Source organism: Martes martes (genome assembly GCF_963455335.1).
Source record: "Martes martes genome assembly, chromosome: 2".
Taxonomy (NCBI): domain Eukaryota; kingdom Metazoa; phylum Chordata; class Mammalia; order Carnivora; family Mustelidae; genus Martes; species Martes martes.
The window spans coordinates 148,467,778-148,485,949 of record NC_137889.1 but is presented as its reverse complement, the minus strand read 5'-3'; the positions used below and the strand labels follow the sequence as shown (position 1 = coordinate 148,485,949).

Here is an 18,172-nt window from a genome sequence, read left to right as displayed (position 1 = left end):
TGAAACAAGATGGGACTGGGAAGGGAGACAAACCATAAGAGACTCTTAATCTTAGGAAACAAACAGGGTTTGGGGGGAAGGGATAGGGTGGCTGGTTATAGACATTGGGGAGGGTATGTGCTATGGTGAGTGCTGTGAAATGTGAAAGCCTGATGATTCACAGACCTGTACCCTTGGGGCAAATAATACATTATATGTTAAAAAAAAGAAAAAAGAAAAATGGACTTATGCTGATTATTTCAAATAATTCTATGTTGGACATTATTTGAAAGCATTGGGAAGACAGAAATAGGTGTCTAAGTTATCAAAATGAATTGGACAAATGATTTTGCATAAAAATTATAGAATATTTACACTGGAAGGGTTCTTAGAGACCATTTAACTTTCAATGATCTAATTTTATTTTATTTATTTATTTATTTTAAAAAGATTTTATTTATTTGACAGAGATCTCAAGTAGGCAGAGAGGCAGGCAGAGAGAGAGGAAGGGAAGCAGGCTTCCTGCTGAGCAGAGAGCCCGATGTGGGACTCAGTCCCAGGACTCTGGGATCATGACCTGAGCCGAAGGCAGAGGCTTTAACCCACTGAGCCACCCAGGCACCCCTCAATGATCTAATTTTAGAGGCAAACAAACCGGAGACCCAGAGAAGCTAAGTGACTTTGGAGCCAGTGTAATTTAGTAAAAGGGCATGGTGCTAGAAAGTTATGAGAGTAGTGTGCTGAAACTGGCTTGGGAAAGTCCGTTGTTAAATTTTTGGGAATTTTTGTGAGCCAGTTGTTGAATACATTCATGATAAGAGTTATACAGAAAGAGGGGCGCCTGGGTGGCTCAGTGGGTTAAGGCCTCTGCCTTCAGCTCAGGTCATGATCCCAGGGTCCTGGGATCGAGCCCCACATCAGGCTCTCTGCTCAGCAGGGAGCCTGCTTCCCTTCCTCTCTCTCTGCCTGCCTCTCTGCCTCCTTGTGATCTCTGTCTGTAAAATAAATAAATAAAACCTTTTAAAAAAATTATACAGAAAGATATAAATTATACTGAAAACAAAGATATATGTTCAGATGCATGTTATTTTAACATTTTATCTTTGTTCTTGAAATTATTTATGTCTAGTGTAACCATGGTGCAGATGCAGTATGGTGGTATCCTACCCAGCTCTGTTCAGTGAAGTGACATCAGTAGCTCGAAAATGGCCCTAGGGGAGTATTTACACCACAGAAATAGGCAAATGCTACAAATCACAATCTGCAGTTCCGTACCCCCACCATGACCACAGACAGTTGATTAACCTTTACCAGCATGTCACTGGCCATCACTGGCCATCACTTTCGTGTTCTGTACTTGTCTGTTTATGTGCCTGGCCTTGCTGCAAGACTGAGTCTCTTGAGGTTTGGAATTTATACCCCTAGAGCCCAGCACAATGCTTAGCATATAGTTGGTAGTCAAGTGCTTATAGAATGAATGAGTGAACTTTATATTCTTTCAGCCCTTGATTCATATCTGGCTTCATCACTTACCTAGCTGTATGACCTTGGTTCTTGTAACCTCTGTTTATGTAAAATGAGAATAAGAATACCAGCATTGCACGATTGTTGAAAGGACTAATGAAAAGATCTAAATATATGTCTAGATACATAGTAGGTACAAAAATGTAGTTAAAATTTATGATTACAACCTAAGAAGAAGGAGACATAAATACTGTTAGGGTCCAGACTTATACTGTATGCAGAGCTTTGTATTAAGTGTTTGACCACAAACTGGATGAGAATCAAGAATGTGGCACTGTTATTTTTGTGTGTGTACATACTTCTTCTCCTTCCCACACAAAATAATGGGATATATTAAAAGGAATATGATATATAAGAGGCAGGAAGCAATCCCTCTGTTATATTTGGCTTTGTTCAGGCTCTTATTACAGTATCATGTCTAGTTTTACATTGCTCATTTTAAAGAGGATGTCAAAAAACTGTATGTAGTGTGTCCTGGGAAGAACCCAACAACTATGATTAAAGGGATAGAAAATAGGTCCTTTGAGGCAAGTTTAAGGAATTGAATTTGTTTATTCTGGAAAGGAGACGGTAAAGGAGTTACTTAACTATCTTCAAGTACATGAAGGGTTATTATGAGGAGGATACTCTCATGTTGTTCTCCAAATGCACAGAGGACCAAAAGAGGAAATCGACTTATTTCATTTAAAGAAAATTGTGTTAAACACTAAAATTGACTATCAAGGGATGTCATGGAATCTCCATTTTTGAAAATATTTAAAAAGAGCAGCAGCAGATGGTTATTTATTGAAAGGCTTACATGTTTGACCTCATGAAAGTTACAGGCAGGATTATGGACCTTGCAGCTTTTTCACCTCTATGATACGGTTTTCTTATATTCATTGTAACTTTCCATGCATGTGCCAGGTATCTTACAAAGATTCTGTAACTCTTTTGTGACAGGGAATCCTCTTGGTATATGATATTACAAATTATCAAAGCTTTGAGAATTTAGAAGACTGGTATTCTGTGGTGAAGAAAGTGAGCGAAGAGTCAGAAACTCAGCCGCTGGTTGCCTTGGTGGGCAATAAAAGTAAGTTATTAATGCTTATTTATGTATAGTAGTTTATTTGCCTATCCCATAGTCTTTCTAACATTAACATGTTAATGTTTAGAAACATCAAAGATGCAGCTTTCCTGGAGTAAGCACATTAGTTGAGAACATTTTTAAAGATGTATACAATATTTTCAGTAAGAGTTTTGATGCTTGCTTGATTTGTCATAACTGCTCTGCTGCTTTGGCCAGTGCCTGTTCAGGTAAGTTCTGTTCTGACCATGTGTGTTTTGGCTTCCTGTGGTCTGAGGAAGCAGCATGGACTATTAAGAACAGCAACACAGCTGCAGATTTTATGATACTGCACTGCAGCTTCAGCTCTGCCCCAGAGATTTTGAGAGATAGATTTCATTAAATGGTCCCCTTTTCTAGGAAAGAAATCAATGTTTGGGTAGAATTTTGTATGCATTGTTTCTTGCTCCCATCTCTCATAAACTTCCCTTTCTAAATTTTTGGGGTTTGTTCGAAAATACAGATTTTTTTTTTTTTTTTAAAGGAAAGAGTGTATTGAGTGATGAGTAGTGCTTGCTAAAAATGGTGGATAAGTAATTTTTGAGATCTGTCTCTTGGGCTATGATATATGGCATATAAAATTATAAGACTGAATTTAGTACAGGCCTGTTAGTTGGTTCATAGTCCTACAGTGCAGTTACCTGGAAAAATAGACATTAATAAGGGTTTTTAAATATAAAATATTATGATACAACCTAATCTTCTATAACTATTTGAGGTCAGAAAAAGAGAAATGAATTTAAATTATACCATGGAGGATTTAGGTCAGGAGCAGTTTCCTGACTACAAGCATTGTTAAACTAATACCCAAGTATACTACCAGGAGAATTATCTTCTCCAAAGGTCTTTAAAAGTGTAGTGCATTTTTGTGTGTGTAATTATTTAGGAAATAGTACTTCCTGAAGGACTAAACCAAGATTTCTTCATTATGTGCTTTTGCACACTTAGATGAACATTTAATAAATCCAGGCCTTACTTTAAAATCATTATAAAACAGGTGTGGATACCATTTCTCTGAAGAGTTAAAAATACAAATTTTATAATACTTTTTTAGAAAATAGTATTATATATCATGAAATGGATGTCTTGAGTAAAAGATACAGTTTTTTAAAGCTTTAGTTCAATTTTCCTCTTCTGTTCTGTAAATAGTTCTAATTGAATGAATCAGATGCTTTTAAAGTCATTGAAATTCTCCCTTAGAAAGTTTTGATGACCTTAGGTTCTATTTCTGAGTGCAGCTATTTGTTTTAGGAGACCATTTCTTTGTTGTCATGTTACTGAAGCACTAGCATGTATTATGGTTAAATTTGTGCTTTAGTAGCAGTTTCTCATCACCTTTTAGGAAATTATAGAGTAGGAAAGGGCTGGGGGTTGAGGCTTGTTTTCATTTCTTTCAAGACAAAATGGTGTAGTGGTACATAATTATATACATTATGTGTTTACGTGGTCCTGTGAAGCATCTGCCATTAGTCACTGTCAAAGAGAGGCTATCAGACTAGGTAGACTGTTGGACTGTTCTGGTGATGCCATTCCTAAGTTTTAAAAACAAACATTTATATAAGTTATATGAGTTTATGAAAAAAATAATTAGTGTTATGTTTGAGATTTAATAGCATAAAAAGTTGAGTTTTTTTAGCCTTTGGCTTAGCTCTAACCCCTTCCTTGTATTTATAATACTCTTTTTCAGAATGAGATAATAGAATAAAGTATGTAGTCACACAGAATGTTACATTTGTAAAATAAAGAGATTATAAGATGAACATTTTCCTGGATATTATTTACTCCATAATCTGTCACTGGGCTGATTTCATATGGTCATGTAGTAAAAGATCTTGAAATCTGTGTTTCCAAGTTGATGTTACATTAGTATAGCAGTATGTTCTCACCTTATGTTTGGGGGGGCAAAATTATATTAAAAAGCAAAGATTTTACATATGGATTAAAGGCAAAACAAAAGAAACATGATGGGAAGATATTTGAAACTGGATTATTATGTTCCTTATCTATAGAGAGTCATCTTCTACCTAAACGTGCTTTTTAAAACTCATCATTGTGTCCTGTTCTTTGCAACTTAGAAAGTTGCAAAATAGAAAGCATATGTTGAAAAGAAGTATGTATGAAAATATTGGCAGCAGTAGCCAACTTTTATTTCATTTTAAAAAAGATTTCATCTATTTATTTATTTTAGAGAGAGAGCATGTGTGCATGTGAGCGAGTGAGTGAGCTGGGGGGCGGGGGGTAGGGGTAGAGGGAGAGGGAAAGAGAGAGAATCCCAAGCAGACTCCATGCTGAGTGAGAAACCTCATGTGGGGCTTGATCCCACAACCCATGAGATCATGACTTGAGCTGAAATGAGTCCAGTGCTTAACTGACTGAGCCACCTAGGTGCCCCAGCAGTAGCCAGCTTTTAGCCAATTTTAGCAGAAAGAGGATAGACAGAAAATTTCTATACTGGGAGAGAGAGGGAGAGAGAGAAGGAAGGAGGGAGGGAGAGGAGAGGAAGTGTGTACATATGTGTGTGTATGTGTGAATTTGTATTATAGGAAGAGTTTATAATGTTATAAAATCATTTGTTTTTTATTAAAATATAGTAAACTCACAGAAATTTGGGCTAAGGATTGAGGATAGTCTTAGGTAAGGATGAGTTATGGGTTTATTTTTATTAAAAGTTGTGTTTTATTATGTTTAAATATAAAAAGTAATGGAATAATTAATTAGCCAGTAGAGGGAGGGATTTGCTTTTATGAAATAGAATTGGTAACAACTAAATTATTTCAGTGTATAATGCTTAAAACAAATTTATTTTATTCTATATTCTATTCTTAAAGGCTGTAAGACATTAGTGTTTTTTCTTTGTACTGTTTAAGATTTTATTTATTTTTTATTTTTTTAAGATTTTATTTAGTTACCAGAGAGAGAGAGAGAACACAAAGGGAGAGGAAGAAGCAGACCCCCCCCCCCCCCAAGAGTGGGGAGCCTGTTGCGGGGCTTGATCCCAGGACCCTGGGATCATGACCTGAGCCGAAGGCAGAGGCTTTAACCCACTGAGCCACCGAGGCGCCCCTGCCTTCAAGTTTTCTAAAAAATTGACTGCCTTTCTTTTGCTCTATTTGGTTGTTGGGATTAATAAATATAATTATGTCTAAATCTTCATGGAAGGCCCTGCTTTTCCTTAGTGAGGTAAGCATAAATTCTTGATAGGTAACTTCCAAAATAGGAAAGAGGGTAAGTCACCTACTTATTCTGTGTGCTTTACTGAAGTGCTGTTGAAGTTTGATAGTGTCTGCAGCCCAGTGTGGAATGAAACAATTGATAGACACCTGGAAACCATTCTGTTACTATTTAAGACAATTTCTGCAATTCAGGGAGTCAGATTTACCAGGTCTGGTACCTGGTTTCCTGGCCTTGAGAGCGTTGCTCTATCACTTGATCAGAGCCTGCACGGTGGAGCCTCAAGGTTTTCTATTTATGTCTGCTTCCAGGTTTATTACAAGTGGACTTGGTAATGGCTTAACACACCATCATCACCTCTCATGTGAACTATTGCAGTAGCTTCCTAACTGTCCCTCCTTCTTCTGGCTTTGCCTTCCTGTAGTCCAGTTCCCAAATGGCAAATCATGTTATTCCGACTCTTCTAATGCTTTCTCATCACACTTAGAACAACAAATTCCAAACTCCTCATCCAGATTTACCATGCACTAGGTGATCTGGCTCCTCCCTGCCTCTTGCCACTATATGCTAAGGCACATGTCTTTTTTTTTCTGTACTTAAAACATTCTAAGTTAATTTGTACTATAGGATTTCTTCTGCTTGAAATACTTCTGGTCTTTGCTTGACTGGCTCCATTTTATCATTTGGATCTCATCTTAAATGTCATCTCCTCAGAGTTCCCTTTCTTGGCCACTCAGTGTAAACAGGCCATGCAGTCCCTTTCTCAAGACACTCGGTTTCAATTATCTGTGGAGCATCAGTGCCATCTGATGTTGTTCTTGTTTGTTCCTTATCTTCTTTCCCCACTAAAATGTAAGCTCAGCGAAACCTAGGGACCTCATCACTGAGAACAGTGCCTGAATGGATGAATGTTGAATGAATGAATAAAAGCCTTTTCATGAAGCCTTCATTGAAGTGTTTATGGCCTGGGATGTGTTATTAAGGGAAAATGATTTTCTTAATGAGGAAAAAATACATGTGTAGATACAGGGAATCTGTTAGATGACCTTCAGCCCAACTGGCCTACTGAATTCCACCTTGGTAAACAACTTCAGAGTTTCTTAGGAAGTATATTGAAGTTATATTATGCTGGATCATGTTTGAGATAAAGTGTCATAGGTTTTATATTATGATTTTAGGTTAAATAAATATAAAAGAATTAAGAATTTTGCTTTTTCCTAATGTAACTTTTATGTAGTGGTAGAAACCTACACTTTGACTTTTTATTTTTTTCTTAATTTTTGTGTTTAATTCCAAAAACCATATGCATTGAAGTTACACCCTTAATTTTTCTTTCAGTCCCATTGAAATGAAATGAACACTCAGGAATATTAATTTTTTAAAGGTTAATTTTAAATTCAATCCATGTTTTATAAGCACACGGCATTTTAATTTGTCATTTTGTTATTTTCTATGTTTAAGCTGTTATGTTTTCCTACTATCTGATCCATCAGCTAGTTTCTCCCCTGACTAGCTAACATTCTCAGTTGGATAGATTGTAAACAGAAATTAACAGGGGTTGCATAGAAGCTGCCCTCTCCCTGATTTATAGCTTCTTAGTTAGTGGAGGGGTGGTGGTTATCAGTAACTTGTATTGGGGATAGGAATTATCACGCTCTGGGATAGAGTGGGTGGATGAATGATTTCTGCTCTTAAAGATATTAACCAGATCCTTTCCCAAATAAAGACTAATAACTCAGATTTTTAAACAATCTTCATGACAGATGAGGGCATAGAGGAGAGTGCATCAACACTAATTAACAATGTTGAGTGTATATTCTTCTTAACAGTGATTGATTGTTCTTGGAGTGCTATCTCTGCCCAGGAAGTGATGTTTTACACTGCCAGGTTCAAAGGTTACATTTTAATGTACTCTGTAGTTGTGTTCCCTGAACTCAATGGAAGTGTATTAGAAAAACAAGTAAATTTCAGGTTGGAAAATTTAACTGATGCCCTCAATAAAATTATCACAAAGTTTTTAAAAGATTGTTCTTTATTTTTAGTGACAGAGGAGTGTAAGAAATGGTTATACATTCATTCAGCTTGAAAAACTTCAGTGGAATTTACAGAAATATGCTTGCTTATCCTGTGACTCTTTTGAGTGTTCAAAAATTCTTATTTTATCTGCAGAGTAGAAAATGTGAAGTAGGTAACATTTACTTTGATTCCTATTTTGAAGGACTCATACTAACTTCTATAAAAGTTATTATCTACAATATTTTAACAGTGAATGAGTGAGTCATTATTATCAGTTTGCTTAAGAGAGTTTGTAATTTATATAAAGCATGAACAGAAACTCTTTTGAGAATTTGAAAAGTTCATACTGTTTATACAATGTGAATTAAAAATATTCTGCCTCCTTGCCAATTTATTTTAATACTTTGGTTCTATTTTGTTCTGGGAATAGTAGTCCTAAAGTATCAGATACAAGTGTCTTTTTCAAATGGACTTTATATTTTTGTTTCTGTTGCTTCATTTTTTTTTTCTTTTTCCTCTCTTTGCATGTAAATTTGTTAACTAAAGCTATGATTATTTATGTCCTGGAAAATGCTGAGAGCATCTGATTCTGATACTGACAGCATCAGTAGTCTGTGTACTGAGAGAGTATTTTAACACACACTCTTAAAGCTGTTCCTTTACATGACACTTCACAGTCCTGCTGTACTTTCAGAACATTTTGATAGTATTTCCAGTTCAGTTGGTGGAGTAGTTTCCTCAAATTAAATGCATAAGATTGCATTCAGACCGGTGTTAGGACTGATAATTACTGGGGAAGACAATGTCAAATGAGTGCTTTTTCATAATACTCATCAAAATCAGTTGTTGCAGTGATGTTATTATGTCATTTCATACTTAATTTTTTTTTAGATAGCCTACTTCAAACCATTTGACAGTATTATAATGTCCTTAGCCTGGGGCGCCTGGGTGGCTCAGTGGGTTAAAGCCTCTGCCTTCGGCTCAGGTCATGATCTCAGGGTCCTGGGATTGGGCCCTGCATTGGGTTCTCTGCTCAGCAGGGATCCTGCTTCCCTCTCTCTCTGCTTGCCTCTCTGCCTACTTGTGATTTCTCTCTCTGTCAAATAAATAAATAAAATCTTAGAAAAAAAAAATAATGTCCTTAGCCTGAGAAGCATTAAGGTTTCTATGATTTTGTTTTGTTTGCTTGGGGGAATTCTGTAAGCATTTCTGTCATAACAATCTGTTTATGAAATTTTTTAATAGAATTTTTAAAAAGATTTTATTTATTTATTTGACAGAGAGATGACAGTGAGAGAGGGAATATAAGCAGGGGGGAGGGGGACAGGGAGAAGCAGGCTTTCTGCCGAGCAGGGAGCCCAGTGTGGGGCTCGATCCCAGGACCCTGGAATCATGACCTCAGCCGAAGGCAGTCATTTAACCAACTGAGCCACCCAGGCACCCCTGTTTGTGAAATTTCTGTTTGTCTTCTTCTCATGATAGAGAAACTTTATTAAATGCTAAAGAAATGTCATCCACTTTACTTTTTTTTTTTTTCTTTTATGGGAAATCTCTGATTTTAAAAATGAGAAGAAATTATTAAATATTTTAATTTATTAAGTTACAATTATAAAATATATAGCTTTATAAAATTTATAAATGAAAAATATTTATAGCTATAAAAACATTTCTTTGTGGAAAGGAGATTTAAAATTTTCATTAATGTAATTTAAGCTTCTTTAATAATTAATTTATTTTAATTTTATCTGCAGTAATTGTGGATTTGTTCCACGATTTAAAGGAAGTGTTAGAGTGGGGATCAGAAAACTTTAGCTTTTGTCCTGGGGCTGTCATTTTATCTGATTACGTCACCTTGGCCAATTTACTTAATCACTTAGGATCATCCTCCTGCATAAAATGAGGCATTATACTTGGTAATCATAAGCACCTTCTATTCCTAAAATATGATGACCCAAACATGTTTAGTAATAAGTCTGCTTAGTCAAACATATTTACTGCCATATAATTTTAAGAGTTTATTTTTACTTATTTATTTTTTTAAAAGGTTTTATTTATTTGTCAGAGAGAGAGCACAAGCAGGCAGAGTGGCAGGCAGAGGCAGAGCGAGAAGCAGGCTCCCCACCGAGCAAGGAGCCCAATGTGGGACCCCAGGACCCTTGGATTCTGACCCAAGTGGAAGGCAGTGGCTTAACCGACTGAGCCGCCCAGGCATCCCATAATTTAAGAGAGTTTAATTTTAACTTTACATGTCCTGTAAACCCTGTCTTCTTATCTTTGCAGATGGTTTCTTTGGCTCATTTTATTCAATTGCTAGATTATTAAGAATTTTCTTTATACATGGATAGGTCCATATACCTAATAACAGTAATGATAACTAGCTAAGATTTATTGATTTTTTTATTACTTGCTAGGCACACCTTGGAAATATTGTTAACTTTAGAGTATTTGGGGGGCTCTAAAAATAGCATTTCCTTTTAATTTAAAAATTTTCTTAAGCTGAGAATTTAATTACTTTTTATTTTCTGTGATATTATTTCCTAAAATTTCATATAAATGTCTAGTTTTTACAGTATAAAGAAAGCAGTTCAGCAGGTATTTCATTTTGTTTTGTTTTCTGTGTCCTCTCTCATTCATTCATTTCATTTAACACATAGTTATTTCACACATACATGTCTAGGTGTTGGGATACAGCAATGAACAGGCAAAAATTCTTGCCCTCATCTATCCTGGTTTTAACAGAGGAAGACAGTAAATAAATGAATAATAAAATATATAATATGTTAAATGATGTTGTTTTGTATAGATAAAGCAGGGAGGGGAGAAAAAAGACTTGGAAGAAGATGTTAATATTTTAAATATGGTAGCAGGGAAAGTTTGAGAAGATGACACCTAAGCAAAGAGATAAAAGAAGGAGTGCCACAGAGATATCTGGATGAAGAGTTACCCAAGTAGAAGGGAAGAGTAGAAGTAAAGCCTTTGAGATAGTATTTTGTTCCCCTGTCCCCCCAGAACTCCAAGAAGGCATGTGAGAGAGTGTGTGTGTGTGTGTATGTGTGTGTATAGCTGTGTGCGTTGCTGTAAATAGGGAATAGTCAGTGCAAGAATAGTGTAGGACGTGAAGTTAGATACAAAGGGGAAAGGATCTAGGAAGAGGACAGATCAGGAAAACCTTTGTAAGGGCTTCAACTTTTACTCTGGGTGAGAAGGAAGGCCACTGAGGGTTTTTAGCAGAATGAAGTGATTTAACTTGAAAGAATCACTACAGTTCTTGTTGAGAGAATTTACTCGAGTACGTATGTATGGAAGCAAAGTAAAAAAATAAGAGGCTTTTGACATAATCCAGGTGAGAAATAATGGTGGTAGAAGTAGTGAGAAGGAGTTGGCTTCTGGATACATTTCGAAGGCAAGGGTGTTGGATTTTCTCATAGACTGGTTGTGGAGTTAGAGGAGAGAAGAGGGAAGATAATGCCAAGATTTTTGGCCTAGGCATCTGGAAGGCTAAAGTTTGATCTAGTGACTTGAGAAAGAGTGCGGGAAGAGAAGTTTTGGGTGAGAATCAAAAGTTTGCTTTTGGACATGTTAAATTTGAGATACTTAAATTAATCATCTTTGTGGAGATATTTAATAGGTAGTTAGAAATGAGGCTGGAGTTCAGGGGCAAGAGGAGGTCTAGAGATAAAAGTCTGGAAGTCAACAACATATTGATTGTATTTAAATCCTGAGACTGGATGAACTTTACATAGGAATGAGTATAAAAAAAGAAGAAGTCCAAAGGTTGATCCTTGGGCTATAGCCATGTTTTAAAGTTTGGGGAAATGAAGAAAGATGAGCAAAGGAATTGAAATGTGGCCAGTGGAGATCGTAGGAAAATCCCAAGAGTGAAGCATCTTGGCAGCTACATGTAAAGGTGTTTTAAGAAGGGGTTGATCAATAGATGAGGACCAAGAATGATTTTTAGATTAAGTATGTAGAGGCGATGGGTATTGCCCTTGGCAAACAGGTTCATTGGAGTGGTGTGGGTGAAAGCTGAGTAGAGTGAGTTTGAAGAAAGAAGGGAAGTCGACGAATGGTAGACAATGAATAGAAGCGATATGTGTACGTAATGCCACTCTGTAAAGGAGTTGGTAAATGGGGCACCTGCTGGAGGGAATGTGGGTCAGAATTCTGTGGTGGTGTGTTTGTAAAGGATGGGGGATATTACAGCATGTTTTACGTTCATGGGAAGAGAAAGACAGACATGGGGTATGTGTGCAAATACCTGGGGACATAAAATGCATGTCTTTTTATTGTTTTTGAACTTGTTCTATTTTTAGATATAATTTTGAATGAGTCATTTCCATTCCTTAATCTTCAATCTATTGCATTGATTCTGATTTAGTGAAAAAGTAGAACATGAGGAGTCTGTGAAGACTTTCCCAAATCTTAAGCTCTTTAGTATGTTGAGAGAAATGAATAAATAGAAGAGGACTAGGACAGAATACTAGTTTCTCACTTGATTTTCTTTCCCCCAGTTGTTTAAATGCTGCATTTTACCTTCTCTTTATTTTTATTTATTTTTTTAAAATAATTAATAGCTATTTATCTATTTTTAAACTGTATGATACTTCTGAAAAAGTCACCATTTTTAGAGTAAAGCTCCCCACCATCCTGTAGTTATTCAGGTGTTTTGTAGTTGAAGCTCCATGAAGGCAGAGACTGCTCATGGTTGTCATTCTAGTATCTGGCTTAGTCTCTGCACACAGAAAGGGTTCAATAGGTACTTGTTATGAATAACTAGAAAAGTATTAATTCTCTGTCTCAGTGAAAAATGACCTTTTGTGATAATAAAGTGAAATATATAATAAAGTGAAAATAATACTGTTTTGGCTTCTGTATAGTTGTGACCCCAGATTTTTCAATCGGAAGAGGAGTTTAATAATGACAGACTCACTTTGTGCTTATGAGTCATTACCATGTCAGACAATGCAAGACACCTGCTACATTACAAATATAGTTCTTTTGAAAACAGACTCCTAACTCTAATTAATCTCTTAATTTTCATACAAAATTTTAGTTTAAAAAAGATGAAAAATTGTGTTTTCTCTTATGGATATTTATGTTAGAGTGTGTTCTGGCACATTAATCATCAATACAGAGAGACAGTGTAGAGAAGTGGTTAAGGACACAGACTTCTAAGTAAGGCCACTTAAGTTCAGATATGGGCTCATTTATTAATTTTTGGCTGTGGTAAGATACCCTCTTTGTAGCTCAATTTTCTCATCTGTAAAGTGGGCATAATAGTAGCACCTACTTTATAGGGAGGTTGTTGATATATATATATATACAGCCCCTAGAACCAAAGCCTGTATGTAACAGGTGCTAAATGTGTTAGTTCTTATTATTGTGTCTCTCACTGTCTCCTCAAATTCTGTCTTCTAGTTATGGATAATGGGAGGAGGTATTGCTCAGTGTATATGTATATATATTTAATTTAAGGATTTAAAAGCCAAAAACTTCAAAAACTTGTGTGAAATGTCCTTGAAATATGTAAGTAATCATTAAAGTTTCAGTTATTATTAATGTTTGGAAGCTAGCCTTCATTTAACTTATATTTTAGGAATATATTTTTCTGAAAAATCATTTAAACTTGGAGGTGATATCGTTTTGATATCTAATCTCAATGGTGAAAGCTGGTGTATAGTTGCCATGAATTTTTATCTCAAGTTTATTTTGCTATGTAGACATGTGTCTAATAAAAAAAAAGATGCTGCATAAACTATGGTTTGAGTTTCAATGTGCTTCTGTTTTTGGTTGAGGTATAAATGTTATTTCTGGCTGTGTCCTTCATACTTAGCTCTTCTTACAACAAATGGAAAGGCCTTAATTGTACCTAAGGGAATAGTTAACCCACAGTGGACATATGGTGGACAAAAGCTGAGTCTAGTGAATGAAATAAAATTATAAATGGTAAACATGTGAATGCTTGCAAAGTCTTGCAACTATGAAAGATAAGAGGATTGAGATTAGCAAATTTTGTGCAGCATAATTGTTTTGTCAGCATGTTTCTATTGAACAGGTATATAGAAATTCAATTAAAAGACAGCTTAACATACGTAAAGCATATTTGTCTTTTTTATTATTTATTAAGCTTTTTGATAAGACTTTGATGTCAGCAATAGAGGTTGATGATCTCACATTTTTGGGAAGTTACTGCTCTTTTGATTGGGGGCAGTTAATTAGCATTAACCCAGAACAGCTCTTGGGCTTTATGGATTTGAGCGTTATATGTGGTTGCACTGCTCCAGCAAAAGGTTAAGTATTAATGGAAAATGGTCACAGCCCTTTTACTTAAAGAAAACATGTTACTTGTAAGTTTTCTTTTGATTTTACTTTTACAGTTACATTGAATGTCTTCATTCATGTAGCCATCCATAAAGCAAATATTGTTGCACATGCAGTGGATAATAAGTCTTTTTAGGACTACTTGTGTGGTATGTCACAGATCATTAACTGCAAGTAACCACCTGACTTGAGGGAAGCCTGGAAGCATCATTATAGTGAAATAAGCTTTTATTTAGGTATCACTGCAGCACATTGATTTATTGAAATGTCACCAGTTGCTACTGTGAAAATATATTCTCATTATCATTCAGGGACTGGTAGAGATTAACTGCTGTAGAGTATAAAAGAGATATATTGCTAACAATGGAAAAATAAGAAAAAATGAAAAAATGTTATTGTGGTCTGTATTTTATCTAATAATTACCTTTAAAGAATTAATTTAGGTAATTAGGCTAAATTAGATGATCCTTTAAGATGTTTTCAAATCTCCGTGTGGTTCTATATATGTTCTGATTTCTCCCTAATTTGAAATACCTTTAAATTAAGTAACGTAGAAAAGCAGTAGCCCACTTTGTTATAACTACTTAACACAGTCAGTCCATAAAGTAGTAAATTCTTTCTGTGAACACATGGTTGCTTCCTAGGCACATATATTAGGAATCCTACTGTCAGGAAACTTCAAGTCATGTTGTGGAAGCAAGATTTACATAAAAAGTACAAAGGAAAGACAACATATAATTTAGCACTGTTGTATGAATTGGAGGGAAACATTGTCACCTAAGGATTAAGAGGAATGTGGAACTTAAACTGAGTCTTTGCAAAACTAGTAGGGTTTGGATACATAAATGGAAGGCTGGAATTTCAGGCACCGTGTAACATTTTAAGATAGTGTATTTAGGGAGAATTTGACAGAAATCTGAATCCTTAAGTATTTGAGTCATTAAATAGAGTCTAGAGCAAGTATGTATTATTTTTCAAAGCAATATAAGCTCTTGTGTCAATTTGATTTTATTTGCGCTTTATTACTTAAGTTAGAGTAAAAATTAGATAATAGCACTTGGCACATTACACAAGCACACATGTAAGTGGTGCTTAGGTAGATAGCTTACTGTTCCTTGTGGCTAATGCTGAGTTATGTAAATACAATGGTGAAATGATGTCCCCTTTTATAGAGCATTGGTTATATGCCAGGTATCATGCTAAGTGATCTCCCTTTGTGACTGAGAAAACTGAATCTCAGAGAGAGCAGATTGTTATCAAATAGCTAGAAGGAGGTGGAGCCAAGATTTGAACCCAGCTGTTTTCCTCCAAAATACTTCACTTCTCTCCATCTTGTTACAGCTAAGTTTTGAGCCAATTCAAGAATATCTATCCATATGGAATTTAATGTTGGGTCTTTTGTAATTAAAAAAAAAACTCCAACTACACAAACATATTTATACATATACCGGAACACAAAAAGCTAGTAGGAAGTCAACTTTTGCTTTAGGATGAGGAATTTACTATTTCTAAAGTCTTGCTGTAACCGGAATAGTTCAGCTTTTATGTCTCCAAAGAACTCATTTTAGAGTTTCCTGAAATATTAGTTCCACTTCTTTATTTTGGTGTTTGTTTCCATGCTAAGGAGATTTTTTTTTTTTTTTTTTTCATGCTAAGGAGATTTGCCAGGACCATAACGAAGTACCTTAGACTGGATGGTTTAAACAACAGAAATTTATTTCCTGCCAGTTCTGGAGGCTAGAAGTCCAGGATCAAGGTTTTCTTTTGAGACCTCTTTCCTTGGCTTGTAGTTGGCAGTCATCTCCCTTTGTTCTCACATGTTCTTTCCTCTCTGCTTGTCTGGGTCTTAATCTCCTATAAAGACACCAGTCATTTCAGATTAGAGTCCATCCACATGACCTTGACTTTACCTTATTACTTCTTTTAAAAACCCTATCTCCAGAGTCACATTCTGAGGAATAAGGGTTTAGAACCTCAACATATGAATTTGGGGGGATGAGGGTAATGCAGTTAAGCCAAAATAGAACCATTATGTTTAATATGTTAGACATAAATCTCAAATAATCATAGAAGTGTAATAAAGGCAGTCATGACACACTTGATGTGATTAGTTGTGCTCTGTATTTCAAATGATGTAGTAATAAAGTAGATACATATTTAATGTGTGATAATATATGTAGTATAACATATATGTATATATAAAATATTACCTTATATTCTGATATGCTTGCTAAAGAGAGAGAAATGGGTAGAGATACAGTCTGCTTTAGTAACTGTACATACATAATTGTGTTTGATGGCATTATTCATTGTGTTTGGTATTGAAGAAAAATTTGAGGATTAAGGGAGGATCTGGGAGTTTTGCATGCATGATTTAAAGTTTCATTGTCCATGTATTCATTCAGATTTGTAAAATAGGAGTCAAATACTTTTTATCACCCCAAAGACTGTTGACCATTTTATACTTTTATAATTTTAAGATGCTGTAATTATGTTTTTTTTTTTTTTTAAGATTTTATTTATGTAGAGAGTACAGGTGGGAGGAGTGGCAGGCAGAGTGAGAGGGAGAAGCAGGGAGCCCTATGTGGGGCTCGATCCCAGGACCCTGAGATCATGACTTGAGCCAAAGGCAGACACTTAACTGACTGAGCCACCAGGCGCCTCTAGGCGATCTTTTTCTTGTATGAGATATAATTCAAATACCTTAAGAGTCACCATTTTAGAGTATATAGTTTTTGGTGTGTTCTCTAGGTTATGTAACTAGTGCCAGTCTAATTACAGAATATTTTTATCCCTCCAAAAAGAAACTCTTTGCCCATTAGTGGTCATGGCTCTTTTACCTTCTCCCCACTCTTCCCCATTCCTAGCCCCTGGCAAGTACTAATTTACTTTCTGTCTCTATGGGTTTGTTTATTCTGGGCATTATAAATGGAATCATGAAATATGTGGCCTTTTGTGTCTGCATTTTTCCACTTATAATGATGTCTTCAAGGTACTTTGTTTATAATATGTATCATTACTTCATTTCTTTTTATGGTTGTACAATATTGCATTGTATGGATAGATTTTGCCACATTTTGTTTATCTTCTCATCAGGTGATGGACACTGGGTTGTTTCTAATTTTTGGCTATTACGAATAATGCTGTTATGGATATTTTGCCCAAGTTTTTGCATAGACGTAAGTTTTCATTTCTTTTGGGAAGATACCCAGAAGTGAAATTTCTGGGTCATATTTGAGAAACTGTTTGAGGAACTGCCAAGCTGCTTTCCTGCTTTCTACAGTAGCTGCCCCGTTTTACATTTCTTTTCTTTTTTTTTTTTTAAAGATTTTATTTGTTTATTTGACAGACAGAGATCACAAGTAGGCAGAGAGGCAGGCAGAGAGACAGAGGAGGAAGCAGGCTTCCTGCTGAGCAGAGAGCCCGATGTGGGGCTCGATCCCAGGACCCTGGGATTATGACCTGAGCCAAAGGCAGAGGCCTTAACCCACTGAGCCACCCAGGTGCCCCCCATTTTACATTTCTAGTCATTCTAACGTGTGTGAAGCGATATTTCATTGTGGTTTTGATTTGCATTTTCTTAATGATTATTGATGTTAGGTATCTTTTCATGTACTTAATGCATATTTGCATATCTTCTTTTTAAAAATTTTTATTCTCACCATAGCACATACCCTCCCCAATGTCCATCACCCAGCCACCCCATCCCTCTCACCCTCCTCCCCTCCAGCAGCCCTCAGTTTGTTTCCTGAGATTAAGAGTCTCTTATGGTTTGTCTCCCTCTCTGGTTTCATCTTGTTTCATTTTTCCCTCCCTTCCCCTATGATCCTCTGTCTTGTTTCTCAAATTTCTCATATCAGTGAGATCATATGATAATTGTTTTTCTCTGATTGACTTATTTTGCTTAGCATAATACCCTATAGTTCCATCCACATCATTGCAAATGGCAAGATTTTGGGGTTTTTTGATGGCTGCATAGTAGTCCAGTGTGTGTGTGTGTGTGTGTGTGTGTGTGTGTGTATTTATATCTTCTTTATCCATTCATGTGTTGATGGA

General features: G+C 35.8%; 1 protein-coding gene across 6 annotated transcripts in view; it reads left to right on the top strand.

Moving 5' to 3' along the window:
- RAB28 (RAB28, member RAS oncogene family) overlaps positions 1-18,172 on the top strand; it is a 102,805-nt gene that overhangs the window by 19,432 nt on the left and 65,201 nt on the right. For all 6 annotated transcript variants that reach the window (XM_080797796.1, XM_080797793.1, XM_080797795.1 and 3 more), the window contains one exon: positions 2,446-2,575. In XM_080797796.1, the coding sequence (XP_080653922.1) occupies positions 2,446-2,575 (130 nt within the window). The remainder of the gene's footprint in view (positions 1-2,445; positions 2,576-18,172) is intronic.